At 35.3% G+C, this 23,187-nt stretch overlaps 1 protein-coding gene across 3 annotated transcripts in view; it reads left to right on the forward strand.

The window, feature by feature from the left end:
• The window catches only part of LOC115212958 (zinc finger CCHC domain-containing protein 2), a 176,839-nt gene that overhangs the window by 136,777 nt on the left and 16,875 nt on the right, over positions 1–23,187 (forward strand). For all 3 annotated transcript variants that reach the window (XM_029781811.2, XM_036503984.1, XM_036503983.1), the window contains exons 5-8: positions 9,653–9,724; positions 13,301–13,364; positions 15,150–15,210; positions 19,276–19,388. In XM_029781811.2, coding sequence (XP_029637671.1) covers positions 9,653–9,724; positions 13,301–13,364; positions 15,150–15,210; positions 19,276–19,388 — 310 coding nt within the window. The remainder of the gene's footprint in view (positions 1–9,652; positions 9,725–13,300; positions 13,365–15,149; positions 15,211–19,275; positions 19,389–23,187) is intronic.

A 23,187-nucleotide genomic window follows, 5' to 3' on the forward strand; every position in this document is an offset into this window, starting at 1 on the left:
CAGAACGTAACAGCAGACGAAATATGGCTACGCATTTCGCCCGGCGTGCTAACATTTCTGCCAGCTCGCTGCCTTTGTGATATATATATATATGTGTGTGTATAGGTAGAGAAAAAAGTGGGGTATTTCTTATTTTAAAGTTAAATGATTACTTACAAAATGTTCATTCCTCTAACCCAGTTTAGCAAAGACAGACAAAAGTGCAGCAAAGAGAGAAAAAAGGATATAAAAATGCTTTCTTTTGAAAGGTCTGAAGCCTTACTGATTGAAGATAATTAGCTCAATTATACAAGTTTTGCACATTCACATTTTTTTAGAAATTAATTTTACCAAAACGGCCATCAGTAAATATTTGTTATAAATGAACTGGAATCCAGTTAGATCACTTCATTTAAATATTCAAAATGTCATAAATAAATATATTTCTGTAATTGTCTAAACACGAATAAAAGATTTATGTTTTAAGCAATATAGATGATTAGAATAGGAAAATCCATTGGTTTTAGTGACTTTAGGATATATTAAATTTTTAATGTCAATTTGTCAAGCAGAGGTACCAGTTAAGGAGATAAATATTTGGTGGTTTGTGTATTGTACATTATAAAGGCAGTTGCATGTAATAATTATTTAATATAAGTAGTTGTTAGTTTTTAAAAAATTGCACAATAATAGTAGTAGGCTTATCAAGGTTTCTAAATTTAATTAAAATAAACAAAACTATATAACAGTTAATGTTTTAATTCACATTCTCTTCTGAAGCAAACTATGATTGGCCACAGTAAAATGTACATATGATGTGATAGACTTCATTTTCAACATCATGAAAATAATACAATAATAGACAGAGAACATGAATGTTACAGATAGAAAGATGGACCCAGCATTCTACAAAGTTGACTGATATTACGTACACACACGCATACATCATATAATGTAACATTCTGTTTCATTGAAACAGCTCCTAGTTCAAATATTCAAATATAACACACATACAATGTGATGTGTTCTTGATAGTGAGATGGCGAAGGTAGCAAGAATACACATGCATGTGAGGCTGTTTATACAAGGAGTTTGTAAGATTGTAAGAAAGAACATAACCTGTATATATGTGCAAGATGTAAGTACAGCATAGATTACTATTCATAAAAAATAACATTTGACATTTATTTTTCAAATAAGAAGTAAAATATGGGTTTGGTGGTAAAATGAAAAATGCTGCTTGCTGAGAAAGTTTTGGAAAACTTGAGATCTAGTGTAAAACTCTCAGAAGTGCATGTGTTGAAATCATGGGACAGGGGGGTTGTGGTCACCAATGCTGAAGATGGTAGTACAACCACATTAACTGTTATTATACCTTTTCATTTATTTTGATCACATTTATTATTCCCTTCATTGGTGACCCACATCAATGGTAGAATGTAAATTGCTGCTTGTTGAAAAATCAAAATATGGTGTGAAGCTCTCAGAATTGTGAAACTTTCATATCAGAAGTGTGGCAAATGTAGGTGTTGTCATCAAAAACGCTTTGGCGGTAGAATGAAAAATGCTATTTATTAGAAAAGTTTTATGAGAAGCAAGTTTGAAAACCTCAGAGTCACCAATGTAGGGAATTGTAAATTCCCTTTATTAAACTGTTTATGCTATTGATGTACTCAAAAAGAATGAAGTAACACAGCATTGTATAAATGTGTAGGTGTCTATACGAAAAGTTTGTGCAGGTATAAGAACATACCATATAAATATGTATGTATGCACAAGATACATATGATGTGTGCATGATTTGCAGGTAAATTTGCGGTATATATGTGCTTTCATACAAGTGAGTCACTAGACAGTTCTATGAATCTGAAGTACTTATGATTTTTATGTTCCTAGTTAACATGTTCACAATGAGTGAGTGATCTGTGGTGTAAAGTGAATAGGTTATTGTAATAGAGATTTGTTATGTGAAAACTGTAGTTTCAAAAGCTGATGAATATTGGCAGTGGTATTGAGTTTATATTTGATTTTGGTGTGAACTCCTGATGCTTTCTCTTAAGAATGATACTTCAGAACTGGTCTGCTATTGTCCCTACTGTAGTAACGACTGGTAAATTGTGACAATTAATGGTGACTGGTAGAACTGCCACTCCAAGCTGTATTGACCTTGTACTGTGATGAGAATCAATAACACTGCAATTCTCACATGGGGTTTATAGCTTCTTTCGATTCCCAGACCGGGCGTTGTGAGTGTTTATTGAACGAAAACACCTAAAAGCTCCACGAGGCTCCGGCGGGGGATGGTGATGATCCCTGCTGTACTCTTTCACCACAACTTTCTCTCACTCTTACTTCCTGTTTCTGTTGTACCTGTATTTCAAGGGCCGGCCTTGTCACTCTCTGTGTCATGCTGTATATCCCCGAGAACTACGTTAAGGGTGCACGTGTCTGTGGAGTGCTCAGCCACTTACACGTTAATTTCACGAGCAGGCTGTTCCGTTGATTCGGATCAACCGGAACCCTCGTCGTCGTAACCGACGGAGTGCTTCCATTTTGTATAGCTTCTAACTACCACTAACAGTGACAAATAGTAAACTGGTGATGTTCATTAATATAACATTCGTTTAAGTCACTGATTGGTTTAAAAAGTTGATGTACACTTGTTTTGATGCCAGTTTGTTTGAGTAGATGAATGAACTGGTGCACATGTTGATTGATCCCAAACTTATGATGTAGGCCACTACAGCTTACTGTTGTCTTGTTAACAGCTACTGCTGCTAAGAAGGTAGGCACGCAAGTTATTGTTTTCATAAAATGATGCCATATGGTCAGGTGTTGACAAAATAAGTGCACTAACAGATTGGTGAAAAAAACAACTACAAAAACAGCAACTTAGTGTAATATTGGTGCCAGGTGATCAGATAGTAGACTTGGCTGTTAACAAAACCACACTGTAAATCTCGATTTACATTCACATCATTAGCATGCCACATGAGATATTTACTACAGATTCTTTGAAAAGAGGCAGTATAAAAAGATTTAGAATAGACAGATCATTGCTTTAATGTAGAATTCATAAATAACAAAATACAGATTCATTGTATATATTAGATATCTGTGTAGTTAATTCTAGCATAGAAAAATAGATATCAAATTGATAATAATGATAAAGGGAAAAGCCACTAAGAGTGTGTGTTATAAAAAAAGCAGTTAAATAAAATTCATAAAATGAGATAAGTTTATATCTTCTGATGTGAGACAAATTCTTGTTTAGAGCAGTCATGTTTTTCAAAAGAAAAAAATGTTTTTTTCCATTAATTTTTCTTTGAAGAAAAAGACCTTACTCCAAATGTTAGAACTTATCTTATGGTACACAAAATCATGAATGATAAAAATTATTTTTGCATGATCATTTTCAAGAAACTAAAACTTTAATAAATGAATAAATTACATGTGTGACTCTTCTTGACGTGTGAGTTTGAGTAGAATAATACAATTGGGTGACTGGTGGGATTGTGGTTCATTCTTCTTAAATATTCTGCTCACAGTGTAATGGTATCAAATTTTGGAAATTACTATCTCCCTATAGAGTATCCTCATGCTTGAGTGAAAGAATGGCAATTCAATGCAAAAATTACTTTTTAACTTTTAATCTCTTTCATATTGTGTTAAAATTGGTAAATCTTAGATATATGCATATTAGTCTAAAATCTATTTTCTAACATAATAATAATAATAATAATAATTGTGTACAGTGCTCAGGTGCACTACAGCTCATCTAAAGTGTATATATAATCAGGTGTAGTTTCGGCGGATTTCGGAAAGCATGAGGGCCTTAAAGGATGCAGTGTCATGGCAGTCAACAACTGACGCAGGCAGTTTATTCCATGCTTCAGCAACTCTGAGCGTGAAAAAATGTTTCCGAAAGTCATGGGAGCTGTGTTGTTTTCTGACTTTGTAGGCATGTCCACGTGTGTTAGACACATGGAGATCAAAAAGGTGTTCAGTGTTGTTGTTGGTGAGGTGGTTGATAACCTTGTGGGTGCTTACCAAGTCCGTCGCCAGATGCCGGAGCTTCAGTGAATCCATGCCCAGGGAAACAAGGCGCTCAGAATATGGTAGGTGTCTGATGGAGGGTATGCGTTTGGTTGCACGTCTCTGGACAGATTCCAGGAGGTCAATGTTCTGAGCAAGATAGGGATTCCAAACTGATGATGCGAATTCCAAGTGTGGTCGTACCATAGCTGTATACAGTTTTAAATAGATGGCTGGAGAGCGGCTAACAAAAGTCTTGCTGAGTGATGCCAAGACACCCTCGGCCTTCTCGACAATTTTAGAGATATGCTTTGTCCAACGCAAATCACTGCTGACAGTGATGCCTAGGTCACGCTCGCAAGAGGATTTCTTGATATCAGTGTTGTGGAGGGAGTATGTGGACGCAGGGTTTTTTCTCCCAAAATGCATGGTGGTACACTTGTCCACAGCCAGTTTCAGTTGCCAGTCTGTGATCCATTGCTGCATTGTGTCTAGGTCTGATTGCAGGAAAGAGTTGTAGACATCAGGATCAGTCCTCTTGATTTCAAGGTACAGCTTGATGTCGTCTGCATATTTCAATACTGTGGCATTCTTTAAATTGGCATCTATGTCATTAATGTATGCCACAAACAGGAGGGGACCAAGGACAGATCCCTGTGGTACACCCGATGACATCTCATATGGTGTAGAGTGCTGTCCTAGAACTGTGACTACCTCCTTTCGGCTGAGGATGAAGGATTTCAACCAGTTAAAAAGGTCATCCCCCACACCCATTGCAGAGAGTTTCACCATAAGCCTTTTGTGTGGCACAGAGTTGAAAGCCTTAGCAAAGTCAAGGTAGACAACATCCACCCATGAGCCACTGTCAGTGATCTGAGTAATGTCCTCAAAGAGAATATTTAAGTTTGCTATTAATGAGGTAAACTATATTTAACTTTATTATGTAATTAATCTAGAAACAATTTACTTGTCTCCTACAACTAAGTTGCTGCATTAATAGCTCACATTTCTATTTGTAAGAAGTAGATTCAAATTAATTCCCAATGTTTATTTAATTTGGTACATAATTTAAATTCCAAACCAACTTGTTTTGGTAGTCAGGAAAAACCTATTCTGATTAATATCTCTTATTGTCAGTGATAGATTTTTACTTAATTAAAAATAGTACTTTTCCTGTAGTTTCTAAAACAATCTATTACTTTATTATTTTAATGCCTTACTTGAAAACAAGTACAAGTTAGTGACAGGAAGGGCATTCAACTGTAAAATAATATCTTAGTAATTTATATTTGTCCAGCTCATGCTAGCATGGAAAAACAGATACAAAACAAATGCAATCCTTAAGTTAAAATATATCATCAGTTATTTTGTTTAATAAAGGTCCAACTTGTTTACAAATGTAACTTGTACAGTAGAACTGTCCAGAGAAATTCAAATATATCTGCTCTACTCCTAAATCCAGACAACTAATTAATTACATTGTTGTCTGTTTTGCACTAAATTCCTTTCTCTGTGCACATAACTCTGCTAGATTTCTCTTCTATAGACTGTTATTTTCACCATCTTGTCTTCGTAGCTTCAAAGTGTGACAACTTACTTAGTTACCAATCCAACAAGTGAAAGGTCTGAATGCATTGTAACTAAAATCTTGATTCTGCTCTTACTAGGTTTTAAAAATCTTTCTTCAGAGCTATTTACCTTAACTTAAGTATTTATGCAATTACCCCATTCATTTCTTTAATATTCTAAAATATGGATACAATCACAATTGACCATTTTGCACACTATTCTCTCTTGATTATCAATGAGGCTAGGTCCACTAGGAAGTAGTTTTTCATAAACATGTGATAATTTCTTGTTCTTTGTAACTTAAGTGGAAGGGAATGTATCTATGGCATTAGAATAGTCAACTACATTGTCTGGTATAAGAATCTTCTGGCAAAGTTTTGAATTCATTCTGTCATAATCTTGTGCACTTGTATTAGGTTTTCAATGATTGGTAACATCATTGCAGGTGACTAAGCTTCTGCTCTATGAACAACGGCAACAACTTCTTGAGCATTAACAACCTATCTTAATGTTTTCTGTCAGGTTTATACATGATTTTTGAAGAGAGGCTTATGAATTGTCATTTGGTTAAGACTTCACAACTAAGATCTGTTCAATATTTAGTCTAAGCTAAGTTACCCACCTATGGGCTACATTTATCTCTAATTTCTTGGATTATACAGCCAAAATTACAAAGGTAATACTTTCTCCTCAGGGCCATAAATATACTTTGGCTATAATTAATTGTTCATCTACAAAGGTCATCTGTGATCCACAAGATATCTAATCCTGTATCTGTGATGATAACTCTGCAGCACACACAAATGTCTTAATACATTTCCCTCCTCTGAAAAGCCATTAGGTTAATTGACAAATATTCATTATCCATTCTGCTAGAAACGCTGGCTATCATATGTGTAGTTTCTTCTTTTTTTTTTTTTTTTTTTACCTGTTCTACAACTTATACAATGGTTTCTACTTCTGTAAATTAGCAAGTTGCATAACATCTCCACCAAATGCACATGTCTCACCTTCCATTTACCAGTCGATGGCTGTCTTTTCTATTATTATTTGTGTATTCTGAAATTTCTGGCACTATTGCACTCAACTGAACCCATTCTTTTCTTTTTATCATCTCCTCTTTACTGCACTAAACTAACATATAGTTCAATCCTTTTCTTCCAGTAATGTTTCTCTTCTCCTTTGACCATCTTTCCTACTCTTCTTTTTCTATCTCCTGCAATAATTAGAATTGCATTCTGATTTTACTTAAAACATCTTTGATCTATACCATGTTTTGTCTCTAGACTGACAACTAAAAACAATGCTTAATATATATTGTAGGTAACTCAATGATATGCAAGTTGTGAATACTCTAATCGTTCAGTTAGTCTTCCAACACATTGACAGGGGATCAAGTCTTCAGATATGATAAATTGACAGGAGTAGTTAGCTGTAGCAGCCATAAAACAGTCCATGCTTTGCTCAGATAGCTTGCGAGAAGTAGTAAAGTTTTGATAGTAAAGTATTCATAGAAGTGGTTTTAGTAAAAGTGATGTAACTAAAGTTAAAAAGAGGGGCAAGTTCAATTAAATATTGGCGATAAAGGTTTTATTTCTTAATCTAAAAAGGAGGCTGTATGAAGTGTAAGGAATGTGACATTAATGTGTTACACGTTATTGGATGTGAATGTTGGTGTGCAAACTATAGGCAACATGGAGAGAAGTCATATCAGCCCTCAGTTTGTTGGGTATTGTGGACGAGATGATAAAGCATTGAAATATATAGTGCAACAGATCCATGATTGCATGGGAAAATGATGAATGTGTGTGTGTGTATTGTGTTGTGAGTGGGAGGGTTGTGTATGACTGACAAGTTGCACTCCTACAATTGAGTGATGAGACATTTGTCTGTTGAAAAATGGATGTGAAATAACAGAGTTACACACTCACATAGTGTGTGTGTACGTACGTGCACGTGCATATAGACACCTCTCATATAGAACAGGGTGTGGCCCAAAAAAAAACCTCAGATTTAGTGCACATTGTGCACTAGTTCAAACTATGTCGGTAACTGGGGGGGGGGCAACAGAGGATAAGACATTAGCTATTCGAAGGCACCATCACCTCCTGCCTAACTCGACTAGTCCCACATTTATGGCTGTGTAAAATACGAGTGGTTTTTCTGCCGCATGTCATATTAAATGCCTGACAGTTTCATGGAACCAGTAAAGGTGACACAGTGAATGTGCCCACAGATTTTCAGGAGTAATCTAACTACAGAACAACTAGTAAAGTAGTACTTTCAGAAACTTGACATTTGATGTTGCTGAAGATTGATTATGCTTATGATGAATTATTTAGTTCTGTGCATTTGTCATCAAAAATAGTTAGGTGGAACATCTACTATCTATTTACAAACATAATAGGGTCGCTGATGAAAATTTACACCTACACTGATGATATCATTCCACTTGCCTTGAAAGCACTGAACAATCCTCACCACAACCACCCCTTACAAAGTGGGTAGTTGCTAAAAACAACCACTTATTTTATAATCTGCAGTCTACAGTCATTTTTTTTTCTTACTTGTTTACTATTTGAGGTATAATAGTAATCACCTCAGTTGAAGTCTTTGATTTTTGTAAGATTAGGTTTGATATATTCCAGTGATACTTGGATTGTATGAAAAAAGGAGTGACACATGCTTACAGTACAGATTTGAACAAGTTCTTCATTTCGGTTAATATGGAATATTTTATCCAGCTTTCATTAAAAAACATAACTCTCTCTCTCTCTCTTTCTACACACGCACGTAGAGAGGCAGGAGGGAGAGAGAGAGTTCATATGCCACAATAAACTGTCTGACCTATACAAGTATGGAAAAGTGGATGTTAAAACAACAATGATGATGATTTTACGTATAGGTGTGGCTGTGTGGTAAGAAGCTTACCTCCTAACCACATGGTTCTGGGTTCAGTCCCACTGCATGGCATTCTGGGCAAGTGTCCTCTACTGTAGCCTCTGGCTGATTAAAGCCTTGTGAGTGAATTTAGTAGACGGAAACTGAAAGAAGCCCATCATATATATGTGTGTCTGTGTTTGCCCCCCCCCCCCCACTATTGCTTAACAACTGATGTTGCTGTGTTTATGTTCTCGTAACTTAGTAGTTCGGCATAAGAGACTGATAGAATAAGTCCTGGGGTCGATTTGTTCAACTAAAGTCGGTGCTCCAGCATGGCTGCAGTAAAATGACTGAAATAAGTAAAAGAATAAAAGAATATATATGCACACACAACTGTATATAGGTGAAGGCTTGCTGACATTAACAAGAAGTTCATTTTGCAATCAAATAGTTTTTAAGTTCAGTTTCACTGCCCCCAAATTTTCTTTTATCCTAAGTTGGCCAAACCCTTGTGAGTGAATTTGGGGTAGTTAGAAACTGAAAGAATTCTGTGTGTGTTTGTATGTTTGTGTTTATCTACCTGTTTTGATATTGTATGCTAATTGTAAACAAATGTTACTATTTTATACAAGAATTGTCATTTGTTTGCAATATTCTGTGGAAAATGCCTGCTATTGTACTGTTCATGTTCAAAGGGCTTGGGAAAATCTTACCTTGCTTGGAAACAGTTAAACATTAGCGACAGGAAGAGCATCCAGTTGTATAAAATCTCCCTCAGTAACTTTCTTCAAAACTAGTGGTTCCCAAACCTTTTCAGACTGCTGTCTCCTTGGCACCCAGGCCACATACCTCGTGTCACCACCACTCCCCACCACCACAAACATAGACCTCTTTCTGCAGTAAATTGAAATTATATTCAAATCAAATAAAACTTAACCAAATTAGCCTGTAATTTTGTTGCCTACCTGGTTCTTTCCACTGCCCACAAAGGGGCAATATTGCCCACTTTAAGAACCACTGATCTAAACCATGCCACCATGGAAAAGGGGAGTATTAAAGTTACGAATGTGGTGATAGCAGTGTAAATAAAACAAGAATTAAAAAATTTATTCAAAACAATCTGGACAAATATTGTTTTTTTTAATAATTTTTTTCATTAATGTTTAATATGATGTATCTGTTACAGGTGTCTTGGTCAAATGGTGAAACTACTGAAGTCTATAAAACATTTCAAGAAGTACTTGAATTCTCAAATAAGGTTTGTATACAATCATCTGATAATATGTTTAACATAATTACATTATTATTTTGTTTTTAATAATTTTATTTTAAAATATATTTGTACTTTTTGAAATATTCTTATGAATTGTGTAGTTTGTCCGATTAGATTTATATGAAGTTTTTAATATAAGTAGCTATAACTTTCACCTCCTGTTTAAATAGTTGTTGTTAGTTGTAAAGATACTTGTTATTGTTATTTCAGAACTCATTTTAGTATTGAAAAATGGATCTAATTTACCAAAACACAGAAAGTAAAAAAAAACCCATCTTTCCAGTTAATTTCAGGATAAGAAAGATATTTGGTATGAGAGGGGGAAAAAATTCTTAAACTTTACACACACATATTTTGTGAGTGTGTTTGAAAAAAGAAAAGAAAGAAAATTACCATCCCAAATATAGCAACATATATATATTCATTTGTCAATAATTTTGCAACAATGAAGCAGATATTATTTGGTAACAATAATGTTTTTCAAGCATAAAAAATCCCTAGAGCCCATCCTAGCTTCCATTTGAAGTCTTAAGAATTATGAACATTACCTATTATAAGATATTTTTATGAAAATACAGTAATGCTTCAATATATGAGTTAATTTCTTCCCCAAAATAGCTCATGAAGTAAAAACTTGTGAAGCAGAGCAATTATTTCCCATAGTAGCAATGTTATAAATCGTAATTCGTTTCCAGAAAGATATTTTACCTATAAAATATATAAATAAATGACAATAAAACAGTAGAATGTAAAGAATATTTTATGTAAAGTAAAAAGAATGTCAAGATCATTTATAATAATGAATATTATTATTATAATTGTTTTCAGAATTACTTTCACTCACACTAGACTAGTGCACACCATCGCTTGTAGATGCAGTCACTGATTCACAAGCATTCACAGAGGGACTTGTAGATTTTTTTTTAAAGAACAAGTCTAGAGTTGTTTGCTTAGAAGCCATTTTTTCTGTTCTCTATAAATTTCTTGGTAACATGCAGAAGCATTTGTTTTGGTAGTAGAAACTTTTGCACGTTGTTCAAAATTTGGATCTTGTGCTTGAAAAATAAAACTCATAAACCTGGAGTCTCGTAAAACAGTTCCTCGTAAAGTGAAGTATGACTGTATGCTGACATTTTTCTTCATTTGGCTGGTACGAAGAAAACAGTTGAGTCTTAATAAAATTTGGCCTAGTACATAAATTATTTACTTTACTTACTTTTCATGACTATGGTTAGAGTGTTGGACTCATTATCATAAGATTGTAGACTGGGCAATATATTGTGATCTTGAGCAAAACACTTCATTTCACATTGCTCCAGTCCACTCAGCTGGTAAAAATGAGTAATCATGTGACAGATAGGTGACTGTTCAGGGAGCAGGGAATATATATATATGCCACAGAAAACTGGACCTATGAATCTTTATGACTTGGGAAGGATCTCTGTCTTTCATGACTGGCCTATCTTGTGTAAGGGCTTAAGGCTTGTAATAGCTATGATTATTTGAGATAAATGCAAAATGTGGCTTGGAGATTTTTCCTGAACAGATACCAACAAGGAAATTTAGATTAAAAAGCAAACAATCTGTGCAGGATGTTATATTAGAAAATCATACCTGAGTATTGGTTAAGATGGATAGGTGGATGTTGTGAACCTTTCAGATTTGTTATAAAAGTAAAGGAAAGTAGTTTTAGTGTAAAATTTGGAGTTCTTTTCTTTGTAACTAGCTGGGATTACTGTTAATGGAAATAGTTTTTGACTTGTTTTAATTGTTTCTGATTTTGGTATGAGGTCAGCACTTTTGAGGGAGGGGACCTCCCCCCCCCCCCAGAACTATTGACCTCACAGGGATTAAAAGCACAATTGAACTTGGTGGGGTTTGGACTCAGAATTGTAAAGAGCTGAAAGAAATACCACATGTTTTTTTTTTGCCAGTGATGTAAAGATTCTTCAAATGGAAAATATTTAGTTCTTGCTAAAGCATCATATCCTTTAAAAATAGTTAATCCTTAAATTTCCTGGGAAAAGAATTGTTTTTTGTTTTGTTTATGCTCTCTCAAAATCACATCCTACCATTCTTAAGAAAGGAAAAACATATTGAACAGTGTAGTCCTAGATACACTATACTTTATGTGTCCTTTGTTCAGTTGGGCTCCTTCTTAAGCTGTTAAATGATAAATTTAAGAGTTTTAAGGAATAATGTTAAAAGAATGATTGCTTGCAATTGAACTTTTAAGTCACTGGTGAGTTATGCTTAGTAATGATTTAAAAATCAAGTTGCTCTATAAATGGAATAATTGAAATTCAATAGCTTGTTTACTATGCTATTATTTGTCACAAAATGAACTGTTGCTTCTATTGCTTAACTTTCATGACAAGTTAATGGAAATTTCAATTTGAAATACTTGAAATATTTTAGTAAAGTGGGCTAAAGAAAAACTTAGTCCATCAGAAATGATAATAAATCTCATTGTTGAATCACTGTTAAAAATGTTTAAATTTTAGCGTATTTAACTACCATGTAAAATATTTCTTGTGACAGACAACAGTATATTTGATAAATTAAACTAAAATAAGCACAAATTTATGTTTATAAACTGATGTATTACATGTGATATGATCATGTGGTGAGGACAAGATTTGAATCTCAGATTAGAATTGGTAGTAAAATATTAATTTTCTTTGGTTTAAACATGAAACAGATTTGTGTATTTTTATCAGAAAACCTGTTATTCTCATGAAGTAGATAAGGAAAGGTTGAAATAGTGGGCATCTATATACGAAATCTGTATTAATCATGTTTGCACTGCAAATTAGATGTAACACATTAGCTACAGTTAATTTGATAATACATTTTAAGTTCAACACTAACTTGTCTCACTTTCTTTATTTTCATAAATGCAGCCTCTAAATAATTGTCCAGTTTCATGTTGAATCCTTTTCCTTCTTGTCACATGATGTGAAATGCTGCTTTTCCTTATATTTTAATGACCTTTTGTTTTATTTACTTCTGTCTAAATCAATATTTACTTGTATTTAGCACAAGCCTAATTATGTTTTGTCAGTTTGTTTTCATTTGATTTAGATTAGAATGGTGTTCATTCTCTCAGTGTCTTTAAAATGAAAATTTGGGTCGTAGACCTGATCCATTGCCTAGTTTAACAATACCTGTTCCTTGAGTGCCTGTTTCACAATACACCATTTTTCTAGTATTTAAGCTAGGTCTTTTGTTTGTGGGTAACTTCACACCTGTCTCTGAGACACTGAGAGAAGTTGTAGGTTCTGCCTTATAATCTAAAATTATTGTATAATCTTATTAGTAGACTATTTCCCCTAGCTTGTTAATAGGATTCGACAGAATTCCATTTGTTCTTACATTTGTTATATTAATTGGATCTTGAGACCAAAGACCATTCTTGTATCGTAGAATTGTTTAGTTTGGAAATGAATTTTTAATTTATTCTAATTTTCTTTGTATATCATTTTTGTTAAAAGAAAAGCATTATTTTATCTTTATAATGCAAGTTATATTACATTGATAAGGTTTCTTTTTTTGTTTCAGTTTTCACGAATAATTGATGATGTTAATGTGTACAAACAAGATCGAAGGATTCCTTTTCTTCAAAGTAAGCATTCTTTTCTATTTCTTCCCTCATTAGAGAATTAATTGTGCTTAATGATATGAGTATATTAAGCTACTAACTCCATTAGATATCTCAAGAATAATCCTACATGCTATTTTCAGTTTTAAAACTTTATACTTCATGTCAGTTGAATGTAGAGATTTTCTTGTTTATAGAAATAAAGGGCCTGAGAATTCAGTTATATCGAAGAAAGTTGTTGGGTTAGAATGTAGTATCTGACTATAACAAAACACAGTAACGCAGATATTATATTTCTGATGACATGGCTGAAAGAGAAAGATTTGTAACTAAGGTGGTACCTTACATTTGTTGATTTAAGAACTGCTATTGACAGGAGTTCCAAGTACTGTAAGTTGGTGAGCAAAGGAAATTTAGGTATTGATTAATTCATTTATCATGTGTATGAGATGTAATACAAGTTCAGCAAAGAGTTTAAAGTACAAAGTGGGGTCCCAAAAGTAGTCCTTTTCATTTTAGTTCTTGAAACCATTGGAAAATCAGTTAATGACCAGATGTTAATAGAAGTGTCTACATATAAGTTTTTTGAAGTGTATGCATTCTATACAGGTTCTTTGAATGAATCCAGTTGTGAAATAAGTTTTAAGTGTAGACAGCAGATGTATGTAGATAGGAATGCAGATACAATTTACCTGGAGTAAAGTATTAGTAATAAAAGCTTTTATGGTTCAACAGTAATAAAAAAAATGAAAAAAAGAACATAGACAGATAGATAGTTTGGTAGAGAGAAATTTGGCCCTGTAGCTCAGAGATCAACAAAATTTTTAGTTGCATTTTTTACTAATTCTAACAAAGTCTGTTTGACCCATGCAAACATGGAAAAGTGGACATTACAGATTGGATAGGCCATTCATCTTGGTTTTTGTCATTTTAACTGTAAGGAAAAGCATCCTGAGATCTAATCTCATCATCTCTCACATTTCCACCTTATTGCATAGTTTAAGAAAGAATAGCAGTGCTTATGGCTTTTGTTATCTTTTTGGGACTATTAAGGTGAAAGTGTGATATGGTTGATATTTATTTCTGTATTATGAAATGAGGGTGACACTAAGAGAGTACCATTCTGGCCCAAATGTCTTATGCTTTAAGTTGATTCGTTGAACTAAGTATGCCATGCATTCTGAGTAACTGAACATATATGAAATATGTGTCTGATGTAAATGCAGTCAGACTGTGACAGTTAGAGACAGTGGTAGGAATAGAGTGTGAGGTGTAGGGAAGAAAAAAGGTGCACACTGACCAAAGACATGAGGCAAAGGTAGGATCACTGAAGAATGAGAAATGGTGGTAAGATAGGAACAAAGATGTTCATCATCATCATTATCGTTTAACGTCCGTTTTCCATGCTGGCATGGGTTGGATGGTTCAACTGGGGTCTGGGAAGCCAGGAGGCTGCATCAGGCCCCAATCTGATCTGGCAATGTTTCTACAGCTGGGTGCCCTTCCTAACACCGACCACTTTGAGAGTGTAGTGGGTGCTTTTTACGTGCCACCGGCACAGGACCAGAGGAGCTGGCAACAACAATGATCGGATGGTGCTTTTTATGTGCTACTGGCACGGGGCTCACAACTACAATTTCCATTTGATTTGATTTTGATATTGCTCAAGCACGGCATGTCGTCCTATGAAATCACACTGGGCTGGGACATTTACAAACTGTAAAATATAGAACTGTTTAATCTCTGCCAACATGGAATAGTTTTTAAAAAACAATGATTTTTACATGCTAAATTTTTTTCTCTTTTTAGATTTTTACAAAGAAGAACATGTAGAGGATGTTAATCTACAAAATATATCTCATTATGTAGGGTAAGTATTTGTACAAAATTCAAATATATAATTCTATTCATCCCTCCCCCCAAAAAACATTATAGGTACAAGCATAGCTGTGTGGTTAAGAAGCTTGCTTTGTAACAATATACTTTCAGGTTCAACTCCACTGCATAGCACCTTGGGCATGTGTCTTCTATTATAGCCCTGAACCAACCAATGCTTTGCAAGTGAATTTATTTAACGAAAACTGTGTGAAAGTCCATTGTATATATGTATGCATGTGTTTGTGTATTTTAGTCCCCTATCACTGCTTGACAGCCAGTATTGGTTTGTTTACATCCCCATAACTTAGTGGTTTGACAAAAGAGATACAATAAGTACCAGACTTAAAAATAAGCACTGGGATAGATTCGTTTGACCAACCCTTCGAGGCTGTGCCCCACCTTGGCTTTAATTCAATGAATGAAACACATAAATAAAGAATTATGTATCCATTGGCTTAAAGCTAACTTTCAAAAAGTCCCAAATGTTACTGTGCAGGTTTTTTCTATTAGAAAATTGTGTTATGGGAAAGCTGTTCAAAAGTTCTAACTCATGCCAACATAAAGCTGTAATGGGAGTAATTTTCAATCAATATATTCATGTAACAGGAACTGAAATTGTTTGTACAGTGTGTGTCAAGTAGAGCCGTATTTGCCATTGTGTATTATAAGGCAAAGCAGAAACATCAACATCACTTGACATCATTTGCTCATACACTTTATCTGGCTGACCTGAAATATCATGTTTTATTTTTGCCACCCATTTTTATCCTTTTCAAACTTGACCCCCTATATAAAGGGTCAAGTCTTGATTGTTGTGCTACACGGGTTATGTAGTCAAGTAGTCACAATAGTTTTATATCTTTAATGTGATTGTTTCAGAAATTGAGTTAAGAGAGAAATAGTCTGCAATCTGGATAAAGTTGGTAGGGTGTGGTTTGAGGGAGCTTTGGCTAGTATTTCTTGTGTGTCAAGTGACTATGTAAAGGTATATTCATTGGCTCAAATGGCATCAGTTTTTACTAATGTTTAAATACTAAGCATAGTGGCCTAGTACTTAGGGTGTTGCACTCATGATCATGAGAATGTGGTTTTGATTCCTGGATCAGGCAATGTGTTGTGTTCTTAAGCAAAGTACTTCATTTTGCATAGCTCCAATCCGCTCACCTGTAATGAATAACCCTGTGGCACATTGGTGCCCCATTCAGAGGGGACTGTTGTGATCTCAGTCACTTATATGCTGTGGAAACCAGGTAACTGGCCCTATCAGTTCTAGAACTCAAGACAGTAATGTCCCAGGTGTTGTTGTTGATGATGATGATGATGATTAAATACTAAATGGGTTTCAATATTTCTTGCCATCTAAAATGATTGCACTGCTGATAAATTTGCTATCCACGTTGCTATGATTTGATAGAACATTCTGAGGTAGTGTTTTATGGGTGAATGCTCTTTTAGTCTTTTAGCCTTTTAGTCCCCCTTTTCAATATGCAGGGATATGTACCTATTTAAAGCCTGGGATACATGTGATTAAAAGAAAGGTGACTAAATTTTGAAGCAAGCATCAAAATCTGCTTGTACAGTATCTGTATATCTGCATGGACCAGATTGATTAAATCTAGTTATTTTATATTTGTCATGTGTAGTATATCTTATTTAAGATAGCATTCCTGGTTCACTGTTAATCGGTGGTTTGGGAAGTATAAACAACTTTAAAACTTTTGCTTCATCATTTTTTCTTTTTTTTTTTTTTTGTGAACTGGAAAAATTGTATCTATGAAGTATTTTTTATATTGTGCACAGATGATAAGTGTAGTCAACTAACATGTTTTGTTAACTTATTCTCAAAATAGTATGATGTTTTCATCAATACGCCATGTCTTTGATGTCCTTCAAATTTTTTCAACTGTGGCTATGTGGTTAAGAAGTTTGCTTCTCAGCTATGTGGTTTCGGGTTCAGTCCCACTCTGTGGCATGTTGAGCAAATGTTTTTTATTATAGCCTTGAGCCAACCAAAGCCTTGGTTGATGGAAACTAAAAGAAGCCCACCATATTTATGAGTGTGTGTGTGAGAGAGAGAGAGAGAGAAAGAGAGAATATGTATATCTGATGCCTTTGTCTAAACATCAAATGATTGTTGTTAATGAATGTCATCCATTTCCAATATTCTGTGAAAACACATCTGGCAAATATTACCTTGCTTCAGACCAAAAGAGCTGATGTCCAGAAGGGTATCTGGCTGTATAACATCTGACTCAGTAAACTTCATCAGGTCCATTCCAGCATGGAAAAGTGGATGTTAAAATGATGATGATGATAAGAAAGCATATAGAAAAGAATGTGAAAATATTTTGAAGGAGATATTGGGTTATAAACGAAGACTTTTATCTTCATTATTCATGTTAAAGACAAGTTACCTAGATATCTATCTCTTACTGCGCTATTGACAACAGTATAAAGAGTTAGTTATGTGAAAATGGCTCACCTAGAGACTGTTCCTTCAAGAATTACCAGTTTGTTATAGTATTTAACCCTGTAGCATTTAAACCTGGCTCAAATATTCAACCGGTTTTATGTTCAAGTCAGCCAGATCTATCCTCTCACACCTACCCTATAATGTCATTCTAAAAGTAAAACATTGCATTATCAAAATCTCAGAGCTACGAGCCTATGCATTCTTCAAAACAATCTGAATAAATAAGCATTATATTTGACAGGGTCATCTGAATGCCAAAGAATTAAACATAAATGATACAAAAATCTTGACTGTAAAGCTGTTAATACCATTTGTTTTTCATATTGGGCTTAATTCTATAATGTAAATCTTTTGACATAGTGTTAGGACAGCCTGAAATTTGTGAGTGAAATTAGGTAAATGGAAACTGTAAAAACCTATAGATTGAACTGTACTTGTTGGCTGGTTGACATAATCCGTTACCAAGTTTAGCAACACTATCCGGTTCTTAATCACTTTTATGATTACTTTGTTACAAGTATTTGTGTTAAGTCTTATGGCATCTGGGAGAACCCATGCATTGTGGTTTCTCCCACCTTTTCTCCATTTATCTTAGAAACCTTGATAAATGTCATCAAGACTGCCCTAACTAAAACCATTTAAAAAAAAAGAACCAAGACAAAAACTAAAATGTTCCTGTCTTTCAAGCTTTGTATTTTATCAGCTAATGATTGGATATTCTTTCTAATGTCAGCTATTTAATTGTATAGTGAGTGCTAACCTACTTTTTTCTTACTCTACTCAGTAGATTGTTATTGTTTAGAGTGAAGACAAGTCTGTTGGGTCATAACAATGATCAAAGGTATTCAAGGCATGACTATCCTACCTTATAATGACTACATTATCATATATGTCCTTTTTGTTAAAGATAGTAGGGTGGGATTTAAAGGTGCTTTGACTGTATTTCTAATAGGTTGAGTAACTATGTAGAAACTTTCTCCTTGGTTTGAGTAAGTTAACTGAAATATATTACATGACTTGCTCAAGGTTGCAATGTTTTGGCTGTAATATGTTTTTCTTCAATTCCATATCTTAATATTTAAACCCTGGGGTAAAATTTCAAAAGGCTACTACTATAATACAGACTTACTATTTTTCATATGCTGGCACAAGTTCAATTGTTGTTAAATATGGATTATGTATAAAGACTGGCCCCTGTGCCAGTGACATGTAAAAAGCACTATCCGAGTGTGATCGATGCCAGGCCCGCCTGACTGGCTCCTGTGCTGGTGGCACATAAAGAGCATGGCCGTTGCCAATGTCGCCTGACTGGCCCTCCTGCTGGTGGCACGTAAAAGCACCCACTACACCCTCGAAGTGGTTGGCATTAGGAAGGGCATCCAGCTGTAGAAACATTATCAGACCAGATTGGAGCCTGGTGCAGCTGCTGGCTCTCCAGACTTCAGTCAAACCGTCCAACCCATGCCAGCATGGAAAACAGACATTAAATGATGATGATGATGATGTTTCTTAATAAGTGTAATTATGAACTTCTATCATACTTTTTATTTTGTATACTAATCTTGTTGTAATTTCTTTTAACAGACAATTGGAAAAACTCCCCTCAAAGTTTTTAGAATGTGATCATCTAGTCAAATTTTTTGCTCCATCAGATTCAAATGGATCCTCTACTTTCCGGTCAACTGATTTTCATTCAGGTTTGTCTACATAATGTCTTTTTAAATAATCCTTTTGCATGAAATTTTGAAACATATTTCCTTTAAACAAAACTTTCTTTTGTAAATAACTGCATATAAACCCCTTCCTCCCCTGCAAAAAAAAAAAAATCAAGAAAGGCTTGAAAAGTGACTTCAGGTCCTATATGTGAAATTGGGCCTCCCATAAGCTTTAATAAACTAAACGCTTTTTTCCTCTTTAATATGCACTGCTGTAAGTGGTGTGCATTTAATGTGCCCATGTGTCTTTTATGTCATCAAATACAGTGGAAATAAAAAAACAATTTTTTTTCTTCTCTGCCATCTGTTTTACCATGACAGCATTGTTTGACAGGTTTATGATAGGGCATATTGTCACTTCCACAAATGTCCTCCACTAATGAAAACTACAGTAATAAGGGAAATAACAATGGGAAGAATATTCAAGAACAGAACAGTTACTGTACTAACCAAAAAAAAAATCAAAAACATTTACAGTAAAAAGTCCTCAGGAACTAAATAAATGATTAGAATAATGAGAGTTCCAACCACTTGTAAGTACTATATAAAAAAATTATTGTAAATAAAGAGAAAGTGTGATGGATGGTCACCATTCTTATATCAAGATATGTTATGGCAAAGGACGAAAGAGTGAATATTTAGAAAGATAGATCTTAAGTATTGCATTATCTGCAAAACTTGAATGAAAAATGAGTCTGCATATATATGTGTCTCATCATCATCATCGTTTAGTGTCCGTTTTCCATGCTAGCATGGGTTGGACGGTTCTACTGGGGTCTGTGAAGCCAGAAGGCTTCATCAGGCCCAGTCAAATCTGACAGTGTTTCTACGGCTGGATGCCCTTCCTAACGCCAACCACTCCGTGAGTGTAGTGGGTGCTTTTTATGTGCCACCCGCACAGGTGCCAGACAGAGCTGGCAAACGGCCACGAACGGATGGTGCTTTTTATGTGCCACCGGCACGAGGGCCAGGCGAGGCTGGCAACGGACACGAACGGATGGTGCTTTTTATGTGCCACCGGCACGAGGGCCAGGCGAGGCTGGCAACGGACACGAATGGATGGTGCTTTTTACGTGCCACCGGCACGAGGCCAGTCGGGGCGGCGCTGGTAACAGTCGCGAAACGGAAGGTTCTCTTACATGCCACCGGCACTGGTAACACATCTGCAATTTCCATTGATCGATTTCGATTCTGATCCTCACTTGCCTCAACAGGTCTTCTATACATACATATGTACATATTTTGTGAGCCTGTTGGTGTTGCATAAAAAAAAAAAGCACTGGTGCTGGTGCCATGTGAAAAGCACCCAGTACACTCTGTAATGTAGTTGGCATTAGGAAGGGCATTCAGCCATAGAAACCTTGCCAAAATAGACAACAGAGCCTGGTACAATTCCTAGCAGCTCCAGTCAGACTGTCCAGCCTATGTCAGCATGGAAAACGAATATTAAATAATGGTGGTGGCAGTGCACACTTGCATGTGTGTGTGTGTGTGTGTGTGTGTACCCTAGTTTTGACATTGTGATGTTTATAAATGAACATCACTATTATATGTGATGCCATTTATTCCCAGTCTTTTGGAGAAAACATGTCTGGCCATATGAAATGTTACCTTTGCTTGGAAACAGGTGAGTTTTGGTGACAGGAAGAATATCAAGCTGCAAATATTTAGCCTCAAATTCCATCAGACCCATACAAGCATGATAAAGTTGATATTAAATATATATATATATATATATATATTTCTATCCTTTTATATAAATATATATATTTATATCCTTCGTATAGGTGCAGGAGTGGCTGTGTGTTAAGTAGCTTGCTTACCAACCACATGGTTCCAGGTTCATTCCCACTGCATGGCACCTTGGGCAAGTGACTTCTACTATAGCCTCAGGCCGGCCAAAGCCTTGTGAGTGGATTTAGTAGACTGAAACTGAAAGAAGCCTGTTGTGTATATATATATATATATATATATATATATATATGGTTGTGTGTGTATATGTTTGTGTGCCTGTGTTTGTCTCCACCAACATCACTTGACAACTGATGATGATGTGTTTACGTCCCCGTAACTTAGCGGTTCGGCAAAAGAGACCAATTGAATAAGTACTAGGCTTCCAAAGAATAAGTCCTGGCGTTGATTTGCTCGACTAAAATTTGAAACAAGATTTGTGAGGATCCTCCACGTTTATGAAGGCATATTGTTCATGTTGTGATTTAAAGAATAGACACAATACATGAAGGCATTCTCAGTAGTTAGGTTGACTTTTTGTTTTTTCTTTTGGTGAATACTTTTTCAATCTCTCCTAAAGATGGGCGAAGGTGTGGGCAGCTAAGAGACCAAAGCTATGAATAGTAGACCAACTTACTCATAACTAGAGATTTCTAGCATACCACCATCACTTTTGGGTCTGTAACAGGTCCTTGGTTTCTCATAGTAAATGTACTTAGTACTTCATCATTATTCTCTTGGCAGGTTATTCTTGTTGTTGACAGTCTGTGAATATGTTTAGAAGAATGTGACTCAGCTGATATAGCTTTGACCAGGCCACAAACTTGTTCAGTGTTTTGAATTGTTTTAAGGTAGAACTCTTGGCACCATGAATAAGGGTCATAGAAACTTGTGACATTAAATGACATGCTAGTGTCATTCTCTCTCTCTCTCTTTCTCTCTCTCTCTCTCTCTCTCTCTCTCTCTCTCTCTCTCTCTCTCTCTCTCTCTCTCTCTCTCTCTCTCTCTCTCACACACACACACACACACACACACACACACAGGGTGGTGGGGGACCACAAAAACATACAACCTTTTATTCTATTCTTGGAAACTGACCTCCTTAAATGTGACAGGGTGGGAATTGAGGCTCACCTGTGAAAATTAGGTTGCATAATAATTTCTGTCAACTCAACCTGAAGAACAAATAAATTTACAAATATTGAAAGCTATACAATCTGATACCCCTTTCAGGTATCCAAATATCAATCCTTTCTACTTATAGGCACATAGCTCGAAATTTTGAGGTTGGGGGCCCAGTTGATTACATTGATTCCTGTGTTCAACTGGTACTTAATTTATTAGCCCTGACAGGATGAAAGACAAAGTTGACTTTGGCAGAATTTGAACTCAGAACACAAAGATGGACAAAGTGCTGCTAAGCATTTTGCCTGGCATGCTAATGATTCTGCCAGCTTACTGCCTTAGGGTATCCAAATAATAATAAAATAATATTGTGAGGAAATACTTGAATATTACTATAGACCTCTGCAATGAAGGAAAAAGTCAATCAAGAAAAGCCCTTTCCATGACTAAGTGGATAAAGTCAAATATAAAGTTATCTTCTATTCTGTGGTTTTAAAATCAAATATATCTCCACTTCTCTGTGACGATGGTTCTTATAAAAGCACTCCTTCATTTACCATTTGCTCAAAGAAGAAACCATCTCTCACAACTTTTACAGCATTACTCTCATGATTCAAGTCAGTTGTTATTTGAAGTTACTGCCCTCTTGGACATGTCAAGAACTGTATTTCTATTTTGGCAGGTTTTTATAGTTGGATGCCCTTCATAATGCCAACCACTCGAGAGTGTACTGAGTACACTTCATTGTGGTACTAAGCATTGGAGAGGTTACCTTGCCTCCACAAGAATTCTGAATACTCTACCATGTCTCTTCATTCAAGGCAGATTTATCAAGAGAATGACAGGAGGCAGAGTAAGAGGAGAGACTCAAAATGTTGTGGATGATAGTATGATAGAAGAGGTGAGAGAGAATGTTGGACATACA

This window comes from Octopus sinensis, linkage group LG6, assembly GCF_006345805.1.
Source record: "Octopus sinensis linkage group LG6, ASM634580v1, whole genome shotgun sequence".
Classification (NCBI taxonomy): Eukaryota; Metazoa; Mollusca; class Cephalopoda; order Octopoda; family Octopodidae; genus Octopus; species Octopus sinensis.